This window comes from Pelophylax lessonae, assembly GCF_965119305.1.
Source record: "Pelophylax lessonae genome assembly, chromosome: 2".
Lineage (NCBI taxonomy): Eukaryota > Metazoa > Chordata > Amphibia > Anura > Ranidae > Pelophylax > Pelophylax lessonae.
In genome coordinates this window covers 620,341,527-620,364,105 of record NC_138769.1, presented here as the reverse complement: position 1 = coordinate 620,364,105, position 22,579 = coordinate 620,341,527, and the positions used below count along the sequence as shown (strand labels likewise).

Sequence of the window (22,579 nt, the reverse complement as noted above, 5' to 3'; positions counted from 1 at the left end):
CTATCAAGGGTCAGGTCTCAGCATTAGCTATCTTCTTTCAGAAGCCTTTGGCTACTCATTCCTTGGTGCGGAATTTCATCCAGGGGGTTCGACATCTGGCTCCGCCAGTGCACGCGCCATTACCCCCCTGGGATCTTAATTTAGTGTTGTCGGTTCTTCAGAAACCTCCCTTTGAAGATATTAGGGAGATTCCTCTACCTACGTTGTCCCAGAAGGTGGCCTTCTTGGTGGCTATTACTTCTGCACGCAGGGTGTCAGAACTGGCCGCATTATCTTGTCATTCACCATATCTGGTGGTTCATAGAGATAAGGTGGTTCTTCGTCCGAATCCATCCTTCCTACCAAAAGTTTTTCAGAATTTCATCTGAATGAAGAAATTGTGTTACCTTCCCTGTGTCCTAAGCCCAGTCATCCTCGGGAGTTTGCTTTACACTCCTTGGATGTGGTCCGGGCGATCAGGGTATACTTGAAAACGACAGACTCATTTCGCAAGACGGATTCACTTTTTGTGATCCCGGATGGACCCAAAAAGGGGTTGCCTGCATCTGCCGCGACCATTTCCAGATGGATCAGACAGACGGTAGTACAGGCTTATTCTATTAAGGGTCGGGAGCCCCCGTTCCCTGTTAAGGCGCACTCCACTCGGGCACTTAGTGCGTCATGGGCCTTTCGCCATCTGGCGTCAGTGGTCCAGGTGTGCAAGGCGGCTACCTGGTCGTCGGTGCATACCTTTACAAAACATTATAAAGTTGATGTAATAGCATCGTCTGATGCCTCGTTTGGCCGCAAGGTTTTGCAGGCCGCAATTTGAGGAGACCAGTGGTCTACCTCGAGGGTTTTTTCCGTTGGAAATTTTTCTTTTAGTCTCATTCTTTGTTTATAATGAGCCTTTAAAACCTCTAGTTTGGCACCGGTTGGGCCTTCTAGATTGGATTTGATTTTGTCAATCCCACCCCTCATTTGTGGCACTGCTTCTGGATGTCCCAGCTCTTGAGAATCAAGAAGACTACGTCTGTCAATGAGCGATAGAGAAAAATGGATTTTTGTAAGATCTTACCGTAAAATCCTTTTCTCTTAAGCTCATTGACAGACGTAGTACCCGCCCCTCTATCATTGAGTTGGGTTGGGTTAAAGTCTCTGTTAATGCTTTAGGACAGAACTGATTCCCTGTAGCAGAGAGAGGGAGGATATACCCTCAGGGACTGCCCCTAAGGTGGAGCCAGAACGTTTTGTCTTTCTGCCTAGTCCTACTCCTGCGGAGACAACATAACCCAGCTCTTGAGAATCAAGAAGACTACGTCTGTCAATGAGCTTAAGAGAAAAGGATTTTACGGTAAGATCTTACAAAAATCCATTTTTTTTTTTTTTTTTTTTTACATACGGTCACCAGTGCAGTACAGCATTATATAACTGTTGTGACAGTGATAAGGGACACTGACTGGTGACGGCATGTTACAGAAAAAAAAATTTACAATTTTTTTTTTCTTTTATGCACACCATAGTAACAATTGCTTATACTAATGAATATCATTGGTATAAACAACCATTTTTACTGATGGACTGTGATTGGCCCTATCTGTACCATGTAATCTCTGTGACAAATCACAGCTAGCTACACAAATGTGTACAATGGATAGCATGAAAGGAAGCTATCGATTAACAACTGTCATGTGATCGGCTATGATTAGTCACAGTGATCACATGATACTGGCAGCCGGCCGACAGTGATTAGTCATCGGCTGTGTCCGGTGAGCGGTGGCCTCTGAGAGGACGTCATATGATGTCCAGTCAGGATGAAAGGCCTGTTCGGCCATCAATCTGCTATAGGCTGGGCAGGAAGTTGTTAATAATGTGGTGTGGGGAAAGCTCAGGAAAAGCAATAAGGGTTACCATAATGTGCCCAGTTACTTATAAGCTTCTTTCCTCTACTAAAATAATTTCTTGGCTATAGGATGGTCCAGCAGCATCTAGCCCAACCTTTTTCAACCAGGGTGCCTTGAAAAAAACACCTGAAACGCGACAAAAATATTCCACAAGCCAGCAAGTAGATCAAGCCTGCTTCTTTGTTATACAAAGCCACAGATTTTTACTGTGCGGCATTACAACCAGCCGCCAGGTTCCTAAAAGCAATGTTTTCGGTTGATCAGGAGCACATCAGGTGCTCCTGCTTTGTCCTTCCCCTGTCCGTCACTGCTGGGGTCACGTTGGGTGAGGGGGAGAAACTGAGAAACATTGGAATACCAGTCAGTACCAGTGTGCAAAGGTGTGTTTTCTTTGGAAGAATAAATCACCTCTAATGTTGGGTGACCTATGTGTGTGGTTGTGGCTGCATTATGTAAAAATATTGGTTTCTTTTTTTTTAATTTAGAATGGGGTACCTTGAGATTTGTGCATCATTTTAAAGGGGGGTACCCTTGACTGAGAAATGGTTAACCTCCCTGGCGGTATGATTGTTTCCGATTTTAGGTGCTGAAAGTGGTACAATTATTTTGCACGTAATTCTTAAGGACGAGCAGCCCAAACCAACTATTTACATATGATTTTTTTTTACTGTGCGTCCTTCTTTATAACATCTCGGGTATGATAAAGTTTGAAACACAAAATCATAAATTGGAATATAATAAATAACTGTAAATAGGTTAAAGTATGTGTGTGTGTGTGTGTGTGTGTGTGTGTGTATATATATATATGTGTGTATATATATATATATATGTGTGTATATATATATATATATATATATATATGTATAAAAAGTACAGTAAAACTGCAGTAAAGGGCACTGGGGGGCAAACTGTCAATTTATTTTATTTTTTAATGTAATCCAATAGGATTTCAATATATCAGTGTGTTTTACTATTTGAATTTGCCGCCGGTTCCACCCCCCTGCGACGTGACGCTCGCAGGAGGCGGAAGCCGGGGCTCACAGCATCGGGCGGAAGATCCAGCCGTCGTATGCTCCAGTGATACATCGCGGGATCCTGGGGACAAGGTAAGTAACCTCTACCGGGATTCAGCAATGCTCCCTGGCGGTACCCCGAGTGTGGCTCGGGGTTACCGCTAATGGAACTGAAATTCCACCCCGAGCCACACTCGGGAATACCGCCAGGGAGGTTAAACACTGATCTAGCCGTTTGCTTCCCTGCCTAACTGTCCCAGGCCTGCCCCTTTCATTGGATTGCTCTTCTTTCAACTGTGGAGGCTCAGCTTTACAAGTGGGTGTTGCTTAGGGCAGTCTGCATTGAAATACAGCCTGCGTTGCTCAAGATAACCCAGCTTTTAACAGATATTTCTGAGAATGTGGCTTACTTGGTGATGTCCATATATGGTGGTCCTGTCTAAAATTAATGGCTTTCTGGTCCAGAGTTTCTGAACTACTGCAAACTCTCTTACCACCTCGTTGTTCCCAAAGATGCTCATCTGACTCTAAATTTTATGATCCCAGGCCTCTATCTGAGGCAGCAGAAACTTGCTGGGTACCTGTTTCTGGCAGTGAAACAAATAATCGCTAGAGCCTAGGAAAAACCTGTTCTCTTTTCAAGAAGAGAAGGACTGTATGAACCAAATGTTAAAGAAAAGATGTCCAACATCCTTAACCACTTCAATACTGGGCACTTTCACCCCCTTCCTGCCCAGGAAAATTTGAATGACAATTTTTTTAATACACTGTGTCCGGAGCCATACGGGTAAGTGATCGGATATTTTCTTTCACACATTGTGATTGCTTATAGCATTGAATTTCACTCTTATAAGCATCCATTTTTACTGAATGAAATTGATTCATTCAGTGTGTATTTTTGCAATTAGCTGTGATTGGCCACAATGGATCACATGGTACAGATGGGCTGTGATTGACCTTGTCTGTACCATGTGATCACTGTGACCAGTCACAGCTAGCAACACAATTGTACACAATTGCTGGCATAGATGAAAGCCATCCATTGTTTACAATTGTCATCGGCAACTGCACGGTACAGTGATCAGCCGGTGACCGATCGCACCACAGCGTGGTCCGTTCCCGGAGGACGTCATATGACATCCACCCTAATGTCCCGCCCGGCTGTCATTTTGGCTGTAGGCTGGGCGGAAACTGGTTAATGACTTCCGGTCCAAATTCTTGAAAAACTGAGAACTGTGGCTTGACTATACTTCACCATTTTTAAATCCACATGACCCTTGGTGCTCTATAATTTTCCTGCCAGATCTCCTAACCCAAGCCTGTGGGGGTTGGATTTTGTCATCCTCTCCTCCCACAGCCCTTTTCCTTTTCCCTCCTCTCCTCCCACAGCCCTTTTCCTTTTCCCTCCTCTCCTCCCACAGCCCTTTTCCTTTTCCCTCCTCTCCTCCCACAGCCTTTTTCCTTTTCCCTCCTCTCCTCCCACAGCCCTTTTCCTTTTCCCTCCTCTCCTCCCACAGCCCTTTTCCTTTTCCCTCCATTTCTCTTTCTTCTGTGCTTTTCTTCCTTCTTTTGGCTCTTTCTCAACACTTTTGGACTGCTTGTGTGTATCTCGTATTTGATGGATTATTGGTTCTCACGTTGTTCCTATTAGGGAGCTTGCCAAGGAATCCTGCACCATGAATACTTTGACATATGTTTTACCTTGTTGGGACACAGTGGACCACTGAGCATATATCCATTGGCCCCCTATGTCCCCCAATGACCTGCTGGAGAACAGAATTTTAGGACAAGTGCAAAATGTACATTTTATGTCTGTTCTTTGTAGACTGCAATAGACCTCCCTATGCCCATATACCTTTGTCTCCAATTTTTTACATAAAAAAAGTATTTTGCATGGAGTCCAAAAAAATCATTTTTTCCAGTATGTTGGAAAGTCCTGGGGGGGGGGGGGGGGGGTATTTTCTAAAACTGGAGCACACAGAATTTGATGCAGCTTTGCTTAGTAACAAGTCCACTTCTAACCTTAGCCTGTTTAATTAAGCTTCGACAATAAAACCTGGAAAGGGATTGGTTAAATCCGCTTCCATTGTGTGATGAGACTGTGCTTAATTCCTACATGGTCTGATTGTCGCATCTCTTGAATTTCCGGTTGTGTAAGCAACTTGGGCAATATGGTACACACAAGCAAAATTTCAGGGAAAAAGTACAACGCATGAAGGGCTAATTTGCATGATGTTGAGTTTTTCTTTTGTTACAGTATGATTATCCCCTGGCATCTGTAGTTGGAAAGCGTGAATCTGTCCTTCATGCGTATTAAAAATGCTTGTGAGAACATAGTTTTCATATGATCTCTCCTAATTAATGGGCTAAGTTAAGTTTTGCATCCAAACTAAACAGCTGTTCCCTCTGTATTGGTAGTTATTACACCAATGGAAACATAATACAGTACTACTTTACAGTGTATTATATGTTTTGTCTTTTATATTCTCTCCACAGCAAACATTGGCTTGTTCCATATTAACGGCACTACTTATAGAGTTTTCAAGTTCCAGTAAAACAAGTAATATCGGCCTTAGTATGGAATTTCATGGGAACTGCAAAAGAATATTCCAGGTGAGAATTTTCCATAGTTTGGGGAAACTAATGTAATGCTAAGATTTTGCAAAAAGGAACATCCACATATATAATGGCATATAACCACGATCTAAAGGTGACCAGCTGTGATCAACGATGTGTGAGATAGTTATGAGAAATTCTGCAAGTTTAGCATAAAAATGGACAAGATGTATTACTATAATTGGGGAAAATCTGATTATAGATTATACCACTTATGCTCTTTGACTGATAATTACACATCGCAAATCCAACAAAGCTTCTTGTAATCACACATACCGTCTGCGGTCACCTATATACCCACTTTGTTTTGGGGGTTCTGTCCCCCCTACCATTTTATTGATCTGTGTTTGTTCCATGCCTGTTTGACTCTATTTACTGATGACTCCCTACCTTTTGCTGGAAGTCTCTTCCAAGCATCAACTATTTCTCCGGTAAAGTAATACTTTCTAAGATTCATTTTGAACTTTCCTCCAGCTAGTTTGAGGTCATGTCCCTTTATTATTGACTTTATATTAAAAATACTGCCCTCCTTAACCTTATTCACTTCCCTGATGTATTCAAAGATTTCAAGCATAGTTGCATAGTAGTTGAGGTTGAATAAAGACAATAGTCCATCCAGTTCAACCTGTGTAGGTGCGCATGGCTGTAATCATCTCTGATACCCCTTAATGTTCTGATCCTTGAGTTGTATGTCCAAGAGTCTTTTGAAACTACCTCTTGTGGTAGAGAATTCCACAATCTTGAAGCCTTAACAGTAAAAAAAACCCTGCGTTGCCTGAGGTCAAAACGCTTTTCCTCTAATAGCATTGTATGTCCTCGTATTCTCATGCAATCCTTGCAACTGAATAGCTTATTTTCTATTCTGAGATCACCATTGAGGTATTTATAAATTGCTATCATGTCCCCTCTCAGGCATCTCTTCTCCAGGGAAAATAAATTAAGCGATTGTAGACGCTCTTCATAATTAAGGTCCTCCAATCCCCTAATTAGTTTAGTTGCCCTTCTCTGGACTCTCTCCAGCTCCAACACATCCCTCCTGAGGACTGGCGACCAGAACTGGACAGAATACTCCAGATGCAGTCAGACCAGAGTTTTATAAAGTGGTAGGATTCTAGTTTTATCTCTGGAATGCATCCCTTTCTTTATGCATGCTAATATTCTGCCGGCCTTGGCAGCTGCCGCTTGACATTGCATGCTATTTCTTAGTCTATCCTCTACCAACACTCCCAGATCTTTCTCCATTCTTGACTCCCCCAAAGGTTCCCCCCCTAAAGTGTATTGTGCTTTTATGTTTTAGTCCCAAGTGCAAAACCTTACACTTCTTCACATTAGACCTCATTTGCCATGTCGTTGCCCACTCTGTTATTTATAGCATGTCTCCCCTTTCCCTTATTTCCTGCAGACTGTGCATATTACATTCTTGAAGTCTATTCTGGTTTATCCCTCGAACATTTCACCATTTTTGTTGCCCGTCTCTGGACTTGTTCTATCTTATCAATATTTTTTTGTAAATGAGGTCTCCAGAACCAGATACAGTATTCTAAATGAGGTCTAACCAAAGATCTATATAGGGTATTTAGATACCTCTAGTGATGCATTCTACAATTCGGTTTGCTTTTACCATTGATTAGCCACACTATATGCTAATTTTGCAATCATCTAAAATAAGTACTCCCAAATCATTTTTTCATCTGTAGTGCTGGCAAACACTGTAACCCAATATTGTATTTTGTCAAGGGATTTTTTTTCAATAGGTACATTATTTTGCATTTAGAAACATTGAAATTCAGCTTCTACTTCCGGCAATGCCAAATCATGTTAATGTAACAGACACTTCCAGGGATGTCAGCTATATTGCACATCTTTGTTTCCTAACTAAAAAGACGTTCCTTACCCACCAACTCTTCAGTTTGATCTCTTGCATATAGATTAAATAGAACAGGACCTAGTACAGAGTATTGTGGTACACCATTAGTGACTAGTTTCTGTTCCGCATGAACCGCATGTACAACCTCTCTCTGTATATCTATCCTTTAGCCAACTGCATATTATGTTGCCTTATTTGGCCTAACTGCTCAGCCTGTTGTGGTAGTGATGGCAGTGTGTCAGACTCTGTGGATGGCCAGAAACCCTGGGGTAATTGCTGCCAGTTCCTCAGCTAGAAGTCAGCTGTACAGATGCAAAGACTCCTTTGGTTGACTGAGTCTACCCGTAGGAAAAAATTGGTACTGATGCCTTTTGAGGGTGAATGTCTCTTCTTGGAGGCTTTGGATAGTTTAAAGTACCTTTGTGCCTAGCAAGAAGAAAATAAGGGACTTTAGAGGCAAACTGGGTGCCTTGAGGCAGGAAAAAAAATCATCATTTCGTGCTCAGACCAAACCAAGCGATAACCTTTTAGTAGAAAAGCTTGGCCCTCCAGACCCTTCAAATTAGCTCCAAAGTTCCCTTCACAGTGAAGTGGTGCCCCCACTGATGTGAGTTTTGATGGGAACTCTTGGACATCTATTTTTTAGGGGGTTGTGTCCTTTGGTTACGAGCTGGAATTTCCCACCTCGCTACTTGTCCTCCAAAGTACATTTTCCTCCTCAATGCAGAGCATTTTTACAAAGAGCTGAAGCCTAGCTCTGTTGTTGTGGCCCTGGTCCCAGAGTCTTCTTAAGGCCCCTTTCACACTTATGCAACCTAAAAGACGTGCGATTTTACCGTCCTTTTTTTGCCACGATTTTAACTGGGCTTGAAGCAATGCCTATGTCTATGGACCTCAAAACGCAATAAAATCAGCCCAAAGTAGTTGCAGGGACTACTTTTAACGTCATTGCGACCTGAAGTCGCACAGATATGACCGATACATGGAGTACGACTTGTCATGTGACTTTGCAGACCCAAGTTACAGGACAAGTCGCACAAGTGGGAAAGAGGCCTAAAGCTATTCACAGTTCCGAAAAAGAACTTTGATGTTGGACCCATTCAATACCTCAAAACCTTTTGTCTTGGAGAAGCTCCAAAAGACAATCCTGGAGTTGAAAGCTATTTACTTGTCCCTTCTACACTGGGCACTCTTGCTTTACAGGCTTCCGGTCAGAGTACAGTTTGACGATTGCATGGAAGTGGCCTTACTAGACCACCATGGAGGGGCATAAGTGTAATAAAAGATCAAAAATTCTTCCAGCCATTTCTACTGTGCACATCATGGGATGGGAAACTTGGTAGGCAGACTTCCTGAGGCAGCAGGAGAGAGACTGGGGGGAATGGTCACTGCATCCTGATCTGTTGGGGGAGATTTGTCATTGTGGGGGACTCTGGATGTGGTGGTTCTGGCATCTAGATTCATGTTGGTCAGATTTGGGGCCCAGGACATGGAATTGCTTCCAAATGACCTATGCTACCTCCTGCAGCTGCGGCCTCTTCTACTTCACAGTATGATGGTAGAAAGGGTACTGGTAATTTTGATAACTCCGAATTGGCCAAGAAGGTCTTGGTTCTCATACGTGGTTCACTTGCTGGTGGAACCTTCTTTGCCTTCTCCAGACCAACCAGATCTTCTCTGTCAAGGTCCCATTTGCCTCTCTGCTTCATGGTTGGTGGCTTTCTTGGCAGGGCTGTTGATGCATAAATCCTGAGGGAGAGGAGGTGGGGGGGGGGGGATATCTGATTAGGTGATTCCTATACTCCTGAAGAACGAGAAGTTGAATTCTTGCAAGGTGCATCATCCTACTTGAAAGACATACTTTTACTGGTATAAGCAGAGAAAATCCTACCCTCTGGTATTCTTTAGAATGCTTACTACTAGCTTTTCTGCAGCCAGAAATTGGCATTTGATTACTTTGAAAGGTCTGGTCTCAGCCTTGGCCATTTTAATCCAGAGACTCTCTTACTCACACTTGCAGGTCTTTTTTCAGGGGTCGCTCACATCGTTCCACCTCACTGACCTCCTTTGAAACAATGGAGTCTTCCTCTCCATTTCTCCAGCAGCTACCTTTAAAAACAATCCCTGAGATTCTCTTGATAGGTCTTACTTGTAAGGTAGCTTTTCTGATGGCAACTACTTGGGTTAGATGGATGTGGTGCAGGTTGTGTGGGCTTACCACATCGCTATAGCATCTTTCAGGAAATCAGGTTCATTTTTTGTTCTGTCTGAGGGACCCCAGAATACTGTCCCAACCTTGCAGTTCAATACTAGATCTGTGGGCACATCTTTGCTATTTCAGCATCAGTCTTCTGTTTTGCTCAGTGGTGTAAGACTATTACCTGGCTTTTGATTCCCATAAAGTTTTACCAGGTAGACGTTTAGCCCTCTGCTGATGCCAGTTTTGGCTGCAATATTTTGTAGGCAGTAGTTTAATGCCATTCTTGTTCTGAGAGTTGGGAGTTCTGATGGCAGTTTCTTAGTTGCCATGTTACCCTCCCTTCACTTTACTGTTTTGGGACGTCTCATCCATTATAAACATGAAACCTGTGTTCTGTACTGTGAGATTAATAAAAAAAAAATTTGGATTTTTGCTTGCTTGTAGAATCTTTTTCTTGGATTATAGTACAGAACACGGAACCCTCCCCTCTGTGACTTAGACCTTTTATTGCCTGCTACAAAATTGAGGCATATTGGGAGGTTTTGTATGTGGTTGTGGTCTATATTTGATTTCTTGTCTAGTGTCTAGTCACCTGAAAAGTGTGACCTGTGTCTTGTACTGTACTCCAGGAAAAGGATTTTACAGGTAAGTCAATTATCCCTTTATTACAATGTTGCTGAGAATGTTGTATCTCCTGTATATTTACATTAAATAAACAGTATTTCAAATACACCTGGAAATACATTTCCAGCTGTATTTGAAAGCAGACACCTATATGTGCTCACACAACGTAATGCCCAGTTGAACTTTCAGCTTAAATCCGCTAAATGTATTTCAAGTGCATGAAAATAAACGTGGTTATTCTAGTTAATTTTCTATAGAAAACAGCTGCAGCCACAGGGTAGAAAAGCCTGCTTTGCCAGTATGCGGAAAAAAAGGACCCTTACTCTTTGTGCAGGAGCAGTGGTCTTTCTACACAGGACCAACACACCCCCTGCTGAGTCACAGGTAGAGCTTTAAATTTGATGAAATCTAACTTTAAAGTTGTGGTAAAGGGACATTAAAAAAAAAAAAAATCTGCTGACAGGCAGGATTTTTTATTTATTTTTTAACATGGAGATCCTAGAGGTCTCTTCTGTCTTAAATAGTCCCCCTGCATGTCAGCAGGTAATGTGACCTGAGCCGCACATGGACAACTCAGGCCACATTTATGGCCCACTCTGTGAGACTACATGTGCATGCGTAGGAGTGACGTTACCTTGGGCTGGCTATTCAAGCGGCCAAGTATACGAAACCCAGAAGGAAGATAATGTTAAAAATATTTTCTAGCTTGCAACTTCCTTTTTCTGTTAGTATAGTGCTTTTGACAGCCAATTCTGATTGTTCAAACAATCAATCAACCGATCGCTCGTCTTACGTAAATTTTCATTCGATTTTCTTATCCTGTTTACTGCCATTGAGGTTCTGAAAAAAATTTTTAGGGACAGGCTTTTCTACTTATGATGTGGCTGCTTTCTAAAGAAAATTAAATCTAAGATTTGGAAAATATTTTGGAATGTATTTGGCTGTTAGTTAAAAAGAATACCAGCTTTTTCTTATGTTAGCTACAGCGGGTAAAATAGGTATTTAAACACGTCACCATTTTTCTAGGTAAATTTCTAAAGGTGCTATTGACATGAAATTTTCAACACATGTCGGTAACAACCCATGAAATGCATACATACAAAGAAACCAGAACAAATAAGTTCACAAATTAGATTATGTGTAATAAAATGGAATGACACAGATAAAAAGTATTAAACACACTAACTGAAATTTATTTAATACTTCGTACAAAATCCTTTGTTGCTAATGACAGCTACAAGATGCCCTCTGTATGGAGAAACTAGTCTCATGCATTTCTCAGGTGTGATTTTGGCCTGTTCTTCCACACAAAGTCTTCAAGTCTTGAAGCTTCTGTGGGCCTCTTCTATGAACTCTAATCTTGCGTTCTTTCCATAGATTTTCCATTGGATTCAAGTCAGGTGATTGGCTGGACCATTCTAGCAGCTTTATTTTCTTTCTTTGAAACCAATTGAGAGTTTCCTTGGCTTTGTGTTCGGAATCATTGTCTTGCTGAAATGTCCACCCTCGTTTCATCCTCATCATCCTGGTAGATGGCAGCAGATTTTTATCAAGCATGTCTTGGTACATTTTTCCATTCATGCTTCCTTCAATGATGTGAAGCTCACCATAACTGTATGCTGCTAAATAGCTCCACACCTTGATGTTCCCACCTCCAAACTTCACGGTTGATATGTTGTTTTTGGTGTGATGCGCAGTGCCATTTGACCTCCAAACATGGTGTTTATTATGGCAGTGGTCCTCAACTCTGGTCCTCGGGGCTCACTAACAGGCCAGGTTTGCAAGATAACTAAATCACATCACAGGTGATCTCATTTGCTGCTCAGTGATTGTAGTATTCTAGTCTGCATCTCCCCAAGGTAATACTTAAAATCTGGCCTGTTAGTGGGCCTCGAGGACCGGAGTTGAGGACCACTGTATTATGGCATCCAAAGAGTTCAATTTTGGTTTCATTTGACCAGGCTATATTCTCCCAGTATTTCACAGGCTTGTCTAAATGTTGTGCAGCAAATTTTTAACCAGCTTCAACCTGCTTTTTCTTCAGTAATGAGTCTTGCCGGGTGAGCATGCATAAAGGCCATGGCGGTTGAGTGCATTACTTATTATTTTCTTTGAAACAATTGTACCTGCTAATTTCCGGTCTTTCTGAAGCTTTCCACAAGTGGTCCTTGGCTCTGGAAAACGCTTCTAAAAATTCTTTCATTCCTCTGACAGAAATCCTGCGAGGAGTACCTAGTTGTGGCCAGTTTATGGTGAAATTATGTTTTTTCCCCTTCTAAATTATAGCCCCAACATTGCTTACTAAAACATTCAGAAGTTTAGAAATCCTTCTGTAACCAATGCCATCAGTGCTGTATGTTTTGCAACATTAAATTTTGCGAAGGTCTTGAGAGAGCTCTTTGCTTTTACAAGTTTCTTGTGTGACACCTTGGTAATGAGACACCTTTTTAAAGGCCATCAGTGAAATTGAACCAGCTGATATTAATTTGCACGGACAAGGGGCAGGATTGCTTTCGAATTACTGATAGATTTCAGCTTGTGTCTTGGCTTTCCATGCCTTTTTGCACCTCCCTCTCTCCTGTACATATTCCAGGGGTGGAAAATTGGCAGGCGGATTACCTCAGTCGACAGGTGTTGGACCAGGGGGAATGGTCACTTCATCCGGCGGTGTTTCATCAGTTGTGCCTCCGGTGGTGTACTCCCAAGGTGGAACTATTGGCCTCTCGTCTCAGCAAGAGGGTGCAGAGGTTTGTGACACGGTTCTGGACCCTCTGGCGGATGCCACAGAAGCGCTGGTGGCCCTGTGGGGTCAGTATTGTCTGATTTACACCTTTCCCCCTCTCAAGCTTCTGCCAAGACTTCTATGCAGGATCAAGGCAGAATGAATTCCGGTCATCTTAGTGGCTCTAGACTGGCCTAGACAGCCTTGGTATGCCGATCTGGTATGGCTGGTCGTCTAGTTTCCTTGGAGACTTCGTCTTAAGGAAGATCTGCTGTCCCAAGGGCCAATCTTGTATCTTGCTTTACAGTAGGAAGATCTTCCATCGTACATTGCGTGGTGAGTCTTTTGGGGTTCATCCTCGCTCCTTTTCGGTGGCTTGGATCTTGACCTTCCTCCAACGCCTGGCCTTGAGTACTGTCAAGGGCCAGGATTCGGCCTTGGTGGTCTTCTTTCAACGGCCAGTGGCTACACTTTCCTTGGTGCGTACTTTTTATCCAGGGAGTTCGACACTTGGCTCCTCCTGTGCAGTCTCCATTGGCGCCTTAGTACCTCGATTTGGTGCTTTCAGTCCTCCAGAAACCTTATTTTGAAAATCTTAGGGAGGTTCCCCTGCTTACGTTATCCCAGAAGGGGGCCTTTTTGGTGGCAATCTCTTCTGCGCAGAGGGTGTTGGAGATGGCGGCGGCATCTTGTCATTCACCTTACTTGGTGGTTCACAGAGATCAGGTGGGTTTTCGCCCCTGTCTGTCGTTTCTTCCAAAGATTGTCTCTGATTTTCATTGGAATGAAGACATTGTGTTGCCTTCCGAGGGAAAAACATCCTAAGGAAATTGCCTTGTATTCCTTGGATGTAGTTCAGGCAATTTGGGTGGTACCTGGCAGCTACTGAGTCTTTTAGAAAGTCAGACTCACTATTTGTGCTCACGGATGGACCTCGTAAGGGGTTGTCCGCTTCTGCTGCGACAATTTGCAGATGGATCAGACAGATGGTGTTTCAAACCTATTTAATTAAGGGTCGGGTTCCTCCTTTCCCTAGAGGACACTGGACAAGAAAAAGGTAAACTATTGACTTTGTGGATGTGATCAGCAGCCATCCAGTTTCTTGATCACTTTCACAAAGGTGTGCTGGGGAGCCACACTAGAGTCACCAAGTTTACACACTGTTTAGATTTACCCGGAAGCTTGTTATCTGTTGATCACATTCATTTGCTAAAATGCAAAGTGTCAGGTACTATTTGAATGAAAGTACAAGTTTGCTAAAATGACTAAGAGTTTACAGACTTGGAAAATTCAGTTGACATGAGGGTTACAAAGTTGGCCAGTTACAAGCAGTTCTCTTCCACTGTAACCCTTAGGGCTGGTTCACACCAGAACGAACACGTTTTTTGGCATTCCATTCATTTCAGTGGGCTGCCAAACGAATGGGAATGCGCAAAATGTATGTGGTGCCATGTGGTTTGAGGGCCGCAAACACGCTGCGTTAGATGCGTTTGGGGTGCCATTTAGCAATGTCGGTGCCAGCGAAAGGTTAAAAGCAATGGATTACAATTTGGCAAAGGTGATATAATAATTGGTATTCACCTTTTTCTAAAATATTTAAATTGATTAGGAAATTTACTTCCTGTAATTTTTTTAATTTTGTAGTGATGAAATACCAAATATCTAAATCAAAGAATGAAAGGTTGCTGTAGCATTTGTACAACGAGGTGCAATTTGATTTCACCTCTTTATAAATGGATTCCGTGGTGCACTTGTAGCAGTCTTTTATGTAATGTTCATTGCTCTGTCCTATAGGATACTTTTCCATTGTGCCAGCCAGACCACTGGCACAAGAGATGAAAGGTACAGTAGTTAGATCCTTTGTTTTCAAGGAATGACTTCTGCGAAATGTATCTGTCTGCCCAGTATTTCTGTTTCTTTTCCGCGACACCCGATCCTGGTGTTGTCAGTCTGCTATTTTCACTGGTGTGGCACTACTTTGCTACACATAGAGAGCCAGTACATTCTGCCTAACAATGACTGCCTTAAAATAACTTTGGCCAGTAGCCAAAACTATCGCTTCAACTATTTTTCCGGTTGCAGATGGCCAACTTGTCTCAGAGGCATTGTTCTAGTCTTGAGAAGTGCTTGACACCATAAAACTGTCCTTGGAGAACAAGGGAGCTTTATGTCTGGAGGAACGTCAAGAATATCACACTTATTAAAGGGTTAGAGTACAATGTACCTAGAGGCAAGAGGTTAGGCCATAGCCAATTACTTATCTGAAGATAGACAATACAGACATGGTATGTTTGTTCTGGGGGGGCTGGTATCCAGAATATTCAGGAAATGAGGGAATAAAGCATCCCCTGCTGTTTAAGACATGTTGTATGTCCAAGTTCTAAGTTGGATTCAGTACAGCAGGTACATGGACCCTGGGAAAATGTATGTACATGTATGGACTTATTTTATAAGGCATTCTAAAAGATCATTAATAGTATCGGTCATCCAAGGCAACCAGAGCTTGTTTAGTTCTACTTTAAGAAAAAGGTTAAAGTGGGTGTATATCCAAAACTTTTTTTAAGTTTTGAATAGAGCAGAGAACAGTTGAACTTTGCCAGCTTGTTTTTTGTTTTCTGTGTACAATTGGGGAAACTTCCCTTCATTTCTTTTCAAGATAGTCCACAGGAGTTTAGAGAGAATCTCCTTCCAAAGTGAGATTATTTTGTATTTCCTCACTTTTTGTCAGTTACAATGGACACTATTGCAAATAGAGGAGGGGAATATCCCCAGCTGGGCCCCAGACAGCAATAAAAACTTGACAGGTTTTCTCACTCTCCAAAAACAAAATGTAAATAACATGTTTCATGGTTGAATGTTTATCTCTTTTCCTTTGTACTGTTTTTAATCGTCTAAAAATCCTCACCAATAGCTCAAGCTATTCTGTATGGAGGCCTCCCACTTTTTTCAGTCAAGATGAGACCAGTGATTAGACAGTAATGATATTTTTGTTTCCTAGCTATAAGTTCTCTATAGAATATATTTTAATCACTTCAATACCAAGCATTTTTACCCCCTTCCTGCCCAGGCCATTTTTTAACTTTCAGCGCTGTCACACTTTGACAATTGCGTGGTCGTGCACAGAAGACCTACGATTGAGGATTGTTGACTTGCATAAAGCTGGAAAGGGTTCTAAAAGTATCTCCAAAAGCCTTGCTGTTCCTCAGTCCATGGTAAGACAAATTGGCTTTAAATGGAGAAAGTTCAGCACTGCTGCTTCTCTCCCTAGGAGTGTCCGTCCTGCAAAGATGACTGCAAGAGCACAGCGCAGACTGCTCAATGAGGTGAAGAAGAATCTTAGAGTGTCAGCTAAAGACTTACAAGTCACTGGCAAATGCTAACATCCCTGTTAGCGAATCTACAATATGTAAAACACTAAACAAGAATGGATTTCATGGGAGGATACCACAGAGGAAGCCACTGCTGTCCAAACAAAACATTGCTGCACGTTTCCAGTTTGCACAAGAGCACCTGGATGTTTCACAGCAGTACTGGCAAAATATTCTGTAGACAGATGAAACCAAAGTCGAGTTGTTTGGAAGAAACACACAACACTATGTGTGGCGAAAAAGAGGCACAGCACACCAACATCAAAACCTCATCCCAACTGTCAAGTATGGTGGTGGGGGCATCATGGTTTGGGGCTGCTTTGCTGCGTCAGGGCCTGGACGGTTTGCTATCATCGAAGGAAAAATGAATTCCCAAGTTTATCAAGACATTTTGCAGGAGAACTTAAGGCCATCTGTCTACCAGCTGAAGCTCAACAGAAGATGGATGTTGCAACAGGACAATGACCCAAAGCATAGAAGTAAATCAACAACAGAATGGCTTAAACAGAAGAAAATACGCCTCCTGAAGTGGCCCAGTTAGAGTCCTGACCTCAACCCTTGAGATTCTGTGGCAAGACCTCAAGAAAGCGATTCACACCAGACATCCCAAGAATATTGCTGAACTGAAACAGTTCTGTAAAGAGGAATGGGCAAGAATTACTCCTGAGCGTTGTGCACGTCTGATCTGCAACTACAGGAAGCGTTTGGTTGAAGTTATTGCTGCCAAAGGAGGTTCAACCAGTTATTAAATCCAAGGGTTCACATACTTTTTCCACCTGCACTGTGAATGTTTACATGGTGTGTTCAATAAAAACATGGCAACATTTCATTCTTCGTGTGTTATTAGTTTAAGCAGACTGTGATTGTCTATTGTTGTGACTTAGATGATGATGATCAGATCACATTTTATGACCCATTTGTGCAGAAATCCATATCATTCCAAAGGGTTCACATACTTTTTCTTGCAGGTGTGCGCGCGTGTGTGTATGTGTATATATATATATATATATATATATATATATATATATATATATATATATATATATATATATATATATAATATAAAAATTTTTTTTTTTTTTTTTAATTTTTTCCTTTTTTTTTTTTTTTTAACATACTGTGACCATAGCAATTGTGTCTTAGCATGGTGAAACTGTGCCACTCTAGGGAGTTGATCAGGATTTTCTTTTTACATACTATGATTGCTTATAACAGTGACTTTTTACTGCTATAAGCAAATATTTTTTACTGAATCATAGTGATTAGACACCGTGTATTGCGATTAGCTGTGATTGGGCACAGCTAATCACATGCTACAAATGGACTGTAATTAGCCCTGTCTGTACCATGTGATCACTGTGACCAATCACAGCAATACAATTGTATACAATGAAAGGAAGCTATTCATTGTTATGTGATCTGCTGTAGTCATAGTGATCACATGGTACTGTCAGCGGGCAATATATTGATCAGCCATCCTCTGAATATCCTGTGAAAACAGCGGGTGACAAATCACGCCAGAACATAGCACGTCCTCCCAGAACATTAAGGTTATCGCCCGACCATCATTTTACAATGGCACGGGTGGGAAGCAGTTAAATGAAGCATGATTCTTCAAATTTAATTGCACAATTACTGAATTTCCCAGTTGAACAGCACTTGGAGGAGCAGGAAAACGTTTTTTTAAATGTAAAAAATAAAGGTTCTGTTTCAATATCTAGTGTGCAGAAACTAAAGCCGCATTCATTTCTGCTTGTTTTGATTGTTTTTCAGGTAAAGTATTGTGTGGCAAAATTTATGTGTAAAGAGTTTGGGCACCTTGTATGAACTGGGTAACAACTTTCCTATGTAAGTCTTTGGGAATACAAAACCTGCTTGATGTAGGTCAAATGGAGGTCAACTGTAAATTAGGGTCAAATGGAGGTCAACTGTAAATTAGATGCACCTACCAGTGAGTTCTGATGATCTCAGAAGCTTGTCAAACGTATACCTTCAACACAAACCCAAAGACCATTAATACAGGCTTATATACCTGCTTTTGTGAAATTCACAGCCTCCAACCTTATTGCGGTCCACTGATTTGCCTTCTATTTTTGCTTTAAATATTTTTACCACTTTTCCTTGTCAAATTTCGTTAAACCATAACTTCACTTCCCTTCTCTTTTTTTTTTTTTTTTTTCTTCTTTCTCACTGGTGTTATGCACAATTCACATACCCACCTGGTAAATCCACCTCAGTGCTGTCACACGCCGGGTCCCACTTCACTACATTTGTTGCTAATGTTCTCAAAAGCCAGCTGTCTCTTCCAGGTTCAGGCAACCTTGTCTCCTGATGATGAGACACCAGATCCACCATCCTCTAGACAGCTGTAGGGAACCTGAAGCATCCCAGGAAATGGGACATGCATATCCAAGGAGGCTTCAGAGCAGGATAGAGCCCATTCTCTCCTAGGAGAGAAGAGTGTCCATGGGTGGGCTGGACTGAAAAAAGAAAACAAAAGGATTGAGCCATTGGGGCTCATCTGTACGGTGGTGCACATATTACGGTCTCTTTAACACTGTATGCAGGGGATTACTTTTGGGCGGATAAACAAGGACAGTCTCTGTTGTACTTTACTTCCTGAAATAAGTACAATGCCATCCGTTCACCAATCCTGGTAACCGTGTTTTAAATAGGTACAGTGCCATCTTTTCACCATCCTGGTAAACTGTAAACAGTGTCCTGGACACTTGGCGGTTCACTGTCCCCTGGAGCCTGGCCCCGGAAACTCATCCTCATGATCTATTCCACTAGGTTTGGTCCAATGTCTGCTCAGACCTCCACACATTTGCCTAGAAAAACTCTGTGCAGCACTCCTTTTATAGATCTACATGTTCCATGATTCTCCTCTGTGAAGTGCCATAAGTTCTCTCCCTCTGTATTGGTGTTGCTGCTGCTATGAGGGAGAGAGGTGAGCAAGGGACCTCAAACACACAGCCTGCTCTGTCCTCTGTGTAGTGGCAGATGAATGGAGGAGCCTGCTCCTCAGACAGCAGCAAGGGGGTGAGGGTATGAACCTGGGTGCTCCTCTAGCCAGCAGGCACCATGAGTTTAGGCTACATGCGTGTTCATTCTGCAAGTAGGTTTATTTACAGTTTTCTTTGGCCTTCCCGATCCTATCCTAACTTCAACAATTATCCTTTACTTTTGTTTTCTAAAGTGCCCCTGTCTGCACAGGATCACTTGTACACCAAGCCCACCTGCTAAACAGAAGAATTATATACTTTTCCAATGGCCTGAGTCTTGAGCTGCTGCCCAGCTGCTTACAATTTTCCACACTGTAGATATGTGGTTTGCCTTCTCACAGGGTGACTTTAATTACAATGCTATGTGAATTGCAGGTGTTGGAGCATTCTCAGAGAGAATCTTGAGGTCAGTATTGCTATTACTATTACGAAGTTGAAGCAAAAGTGCAGGTCAGGGAAGTCTATGGAAAGTCATACTGTTATGTGCAGATTTGTTCCAGAGCAGTATGAAAGTAAGAGGGTCAGTATGACAGCTAGGCAAGTAGCAATAGCACTCTCATTTTAACTCAGAAGAGTTTTTCTTTAAACACATGAGCTGTCTTTATCTAACTGCCATTGAGGCTTTAAAAGGTTTTCGAAAATCTAAATTACAACAAAATTTCTAAACTAAGTTAATATGCATACCATCCAGGAGAACTATAGTTTTCTTCAGCCCATCCTATGATCTAGCCATTGTCTAACATTGTAGCCCTTAGGCAGACAGGCTGGTTAAAATTCTGATGCATCCTGTTGATTAGGTCATGTAGAACCTGCAGCACACATGGGCAAAATAATGAGTTGAATTACTATGTAATAAAAGAAAATTGTGGAAATGTATTTCTATCAGTTTTCCTTTTTGAGACTTTTTTTTTTTTTGTTTGATTTGGATACAGTAGTCAAAGGTTAAAATGCCATCAGTTTTTTCTCCTTTGCCATCTGTATTCTCACTTACCGTACTGTCCTATATGCACAGCAGGAAGCAGCAGAGAATCTTTTAGTTAGGAAAATCCTCTTAGTTGTCACTCCAAGAAGCCCCCTTATTGGAAGATTTACTCTCTATTCCTGTTCTAGTGACAACTTTTTCCTTACCTCCAATCCCGGTCACAGTGACACTGTGCATTAGAACAGTTTTTACTGCTGTCTGTGCTTGGGAGATTCAAAAACTTTAACAGGGTTGCTGACACATTCCCACTCCATCCAAAAAAAATCTTTTGGCTTTAGATACACTTTAGGATCTGCTATCCAAATCACTGCAAATTAAGTTTTCTCTTGGTGTGTGCATTTTTCTTTTGTTTTTATGTATTCTTTCTGGATTTTTTTTTTTGTGGGGTGGGGGTGTTATTTTTTACTTGTAATGCTGGCTTTTTATTGTATCTTTTCAACTATAAATCCAGCAAATAGTGAATTTAAGTTTACTTTCATTTCATACATCAACCGGATTTCTTATGGAAAAAAAATAGTTTTACCCTCCTAGCCCTCCTTCAATTGTATTGTAACTGTACTGTCCCCCTTCATTTTGTAAAGCACTGCACAGACTGTTGGTGCTATACAAATTCTGTGAAGGAGTTAAACCATGCAGTCAAAAATATTGAAAAGTGTATCTGAAAGATGTATTTGTTAATTCTGATGTATTTCCTTATTCCGATAATACATAGAATAAAAAAAAATGTATTGCATCATTTTGTTTTCTGGTTTTGTAATGGAATTGTTAATTGCATTGTGACACTTGATCCATTTTTTAGGTTAAAAACCCCAGAGGGTGGTGGCAAGAGTATGACATCCGGAGAGCTGTCTGTTCATAATAATTAGATAGTTTGTAACGGAGTAACAAGATTTTCTCTTTTGCAGGAAGAGGATCTCCGCAGGATCTTCATGTTAACAATAGAAGTTTTACAAGAATTCAGCCGGCGGGAAAACCTCAATGCTCAGATGTCCTCTGTATTCCAGCGCTACCTTGCACTAGCCAATCAAGTTTTAAGCTGGAATTTTCTGCCTCCAAATTATATCCTTTTCCATTGTATATGAGGGCTCTCACAGCTAGTGTGAGAAATGTATTTATTGCCTGTAAGACATTAGGATGTGTTAGAAATAGTACATATTTCTGTATGGTGTCTACATTGAATTGTAAAGCATAACTATAATATATGCTGTAAAACATTTTTTTACAAGAGGGAACCAAATAATTCTGAAAAAAATGCAGTTTAAAGTATAATTAGACTTGTTTTTTATAGAATACTATATAGTTTTATAGAGTGGTAGGGGGATACAATATTATTGTGGTCTGTGTCCCCATTAGGGAGAATAGTGCTCTGTAGCTGTCCTAAACATAACTGTCAAAGGGGAACGAAAGTGAGGATTAATCAAAAATGTGCCATAATAACAGGGATAATTTTCCTTCGGGGAAAACTCTTCTCACTACAGCGGTCTTGAGATTTGCCCTAATGAAGAACAGATGGCAAAAAAGCGGTGTTTTCTCTTTCGTTAATAGACGAAAACATCGCTCCCTAAATCATAACTATTGGGTTATATTGCCTCCCCCAGGAGTAGTACTAGGCAGAACAAAAAACCCCTGGCTACGCCCATGGACCGTCCTCAGCTTGGTATATAACCCCCCTCTCTGCTCTAGCTAATCAGTTTTAATCTGTCTAGTCAGGAGTAAGGACCTAGGCTCCCTGCTGGGATCTTATGGTCCTAGCAATTTTTTCTCCTTCCTCCTTCCTTGCGTCTCCTTCGTTTTTTCTCTCGGGAGATCTACAATCAACTGCCGGACTGGGGGACGGGCTGGATAATCTAGATTCAGTGGTCCCCCCAGCCCAGCCAATGAGCACGTGGAGACCTCAGCTACGCTCTAGGTGGGCCGCGACATAAACATCTTGCAGGGTCGCAAACTTGGGTCTGAGTCGCAGCGGTCCCTTGGCCAACAGCTTCCCTACTTAGGTGGTGAGGATTCTGTCTGGAGCGTTACCCGCACCATGGAAGGGTAATTAAAATCCCCCCTCTTCCCTTTTGGCGTTTGTTTTGGGGTGGACGCGGGTAAGAAATAAGGTGAAATTATTTCTTTATTCCTCACACCTGCAGCCTTCCCTCTGTTCCTACGTCTGGTCCTCCCTGCTTTTGTAATTCAACTGGTCGCTGCTCTTGGATGCCATTACGTACAGTGCAGAACCAGTGGTTCTACTTTGTAGTTGGGGGCACAAAGAACCTACCTGCATCCTGGAAACATCAGCAAATGTAGGAGAGCA

General features: G+C 41.8%; 1 protein-coding gene across 1 annotated transcript in view; it reads left to right on the top strand.

Annotated features, from left to right (window-relative positions):
- Positions 1 to 22,579, top strand: part of XPO4 (exportin 4) — a 249,811-nt gene that overhangs the window by 117,481 nt on the left and 109,751 nt on the right. The window contains exons 5-6 of the mRNA XM_082245244.1: positions 5,393 to 5,509; positions 21,186 to 21,339. Of these exons, the coding sequence (XP_082101370.1) occupies positions 5,393 to 5,509; positions 21,186 to 21,339 (271 nt within the window). The remainder of the gene's footprint in view (positions 1 to 5,392; positions 5,510 to 21,185; positions 21,340 to 22,579) is intronic.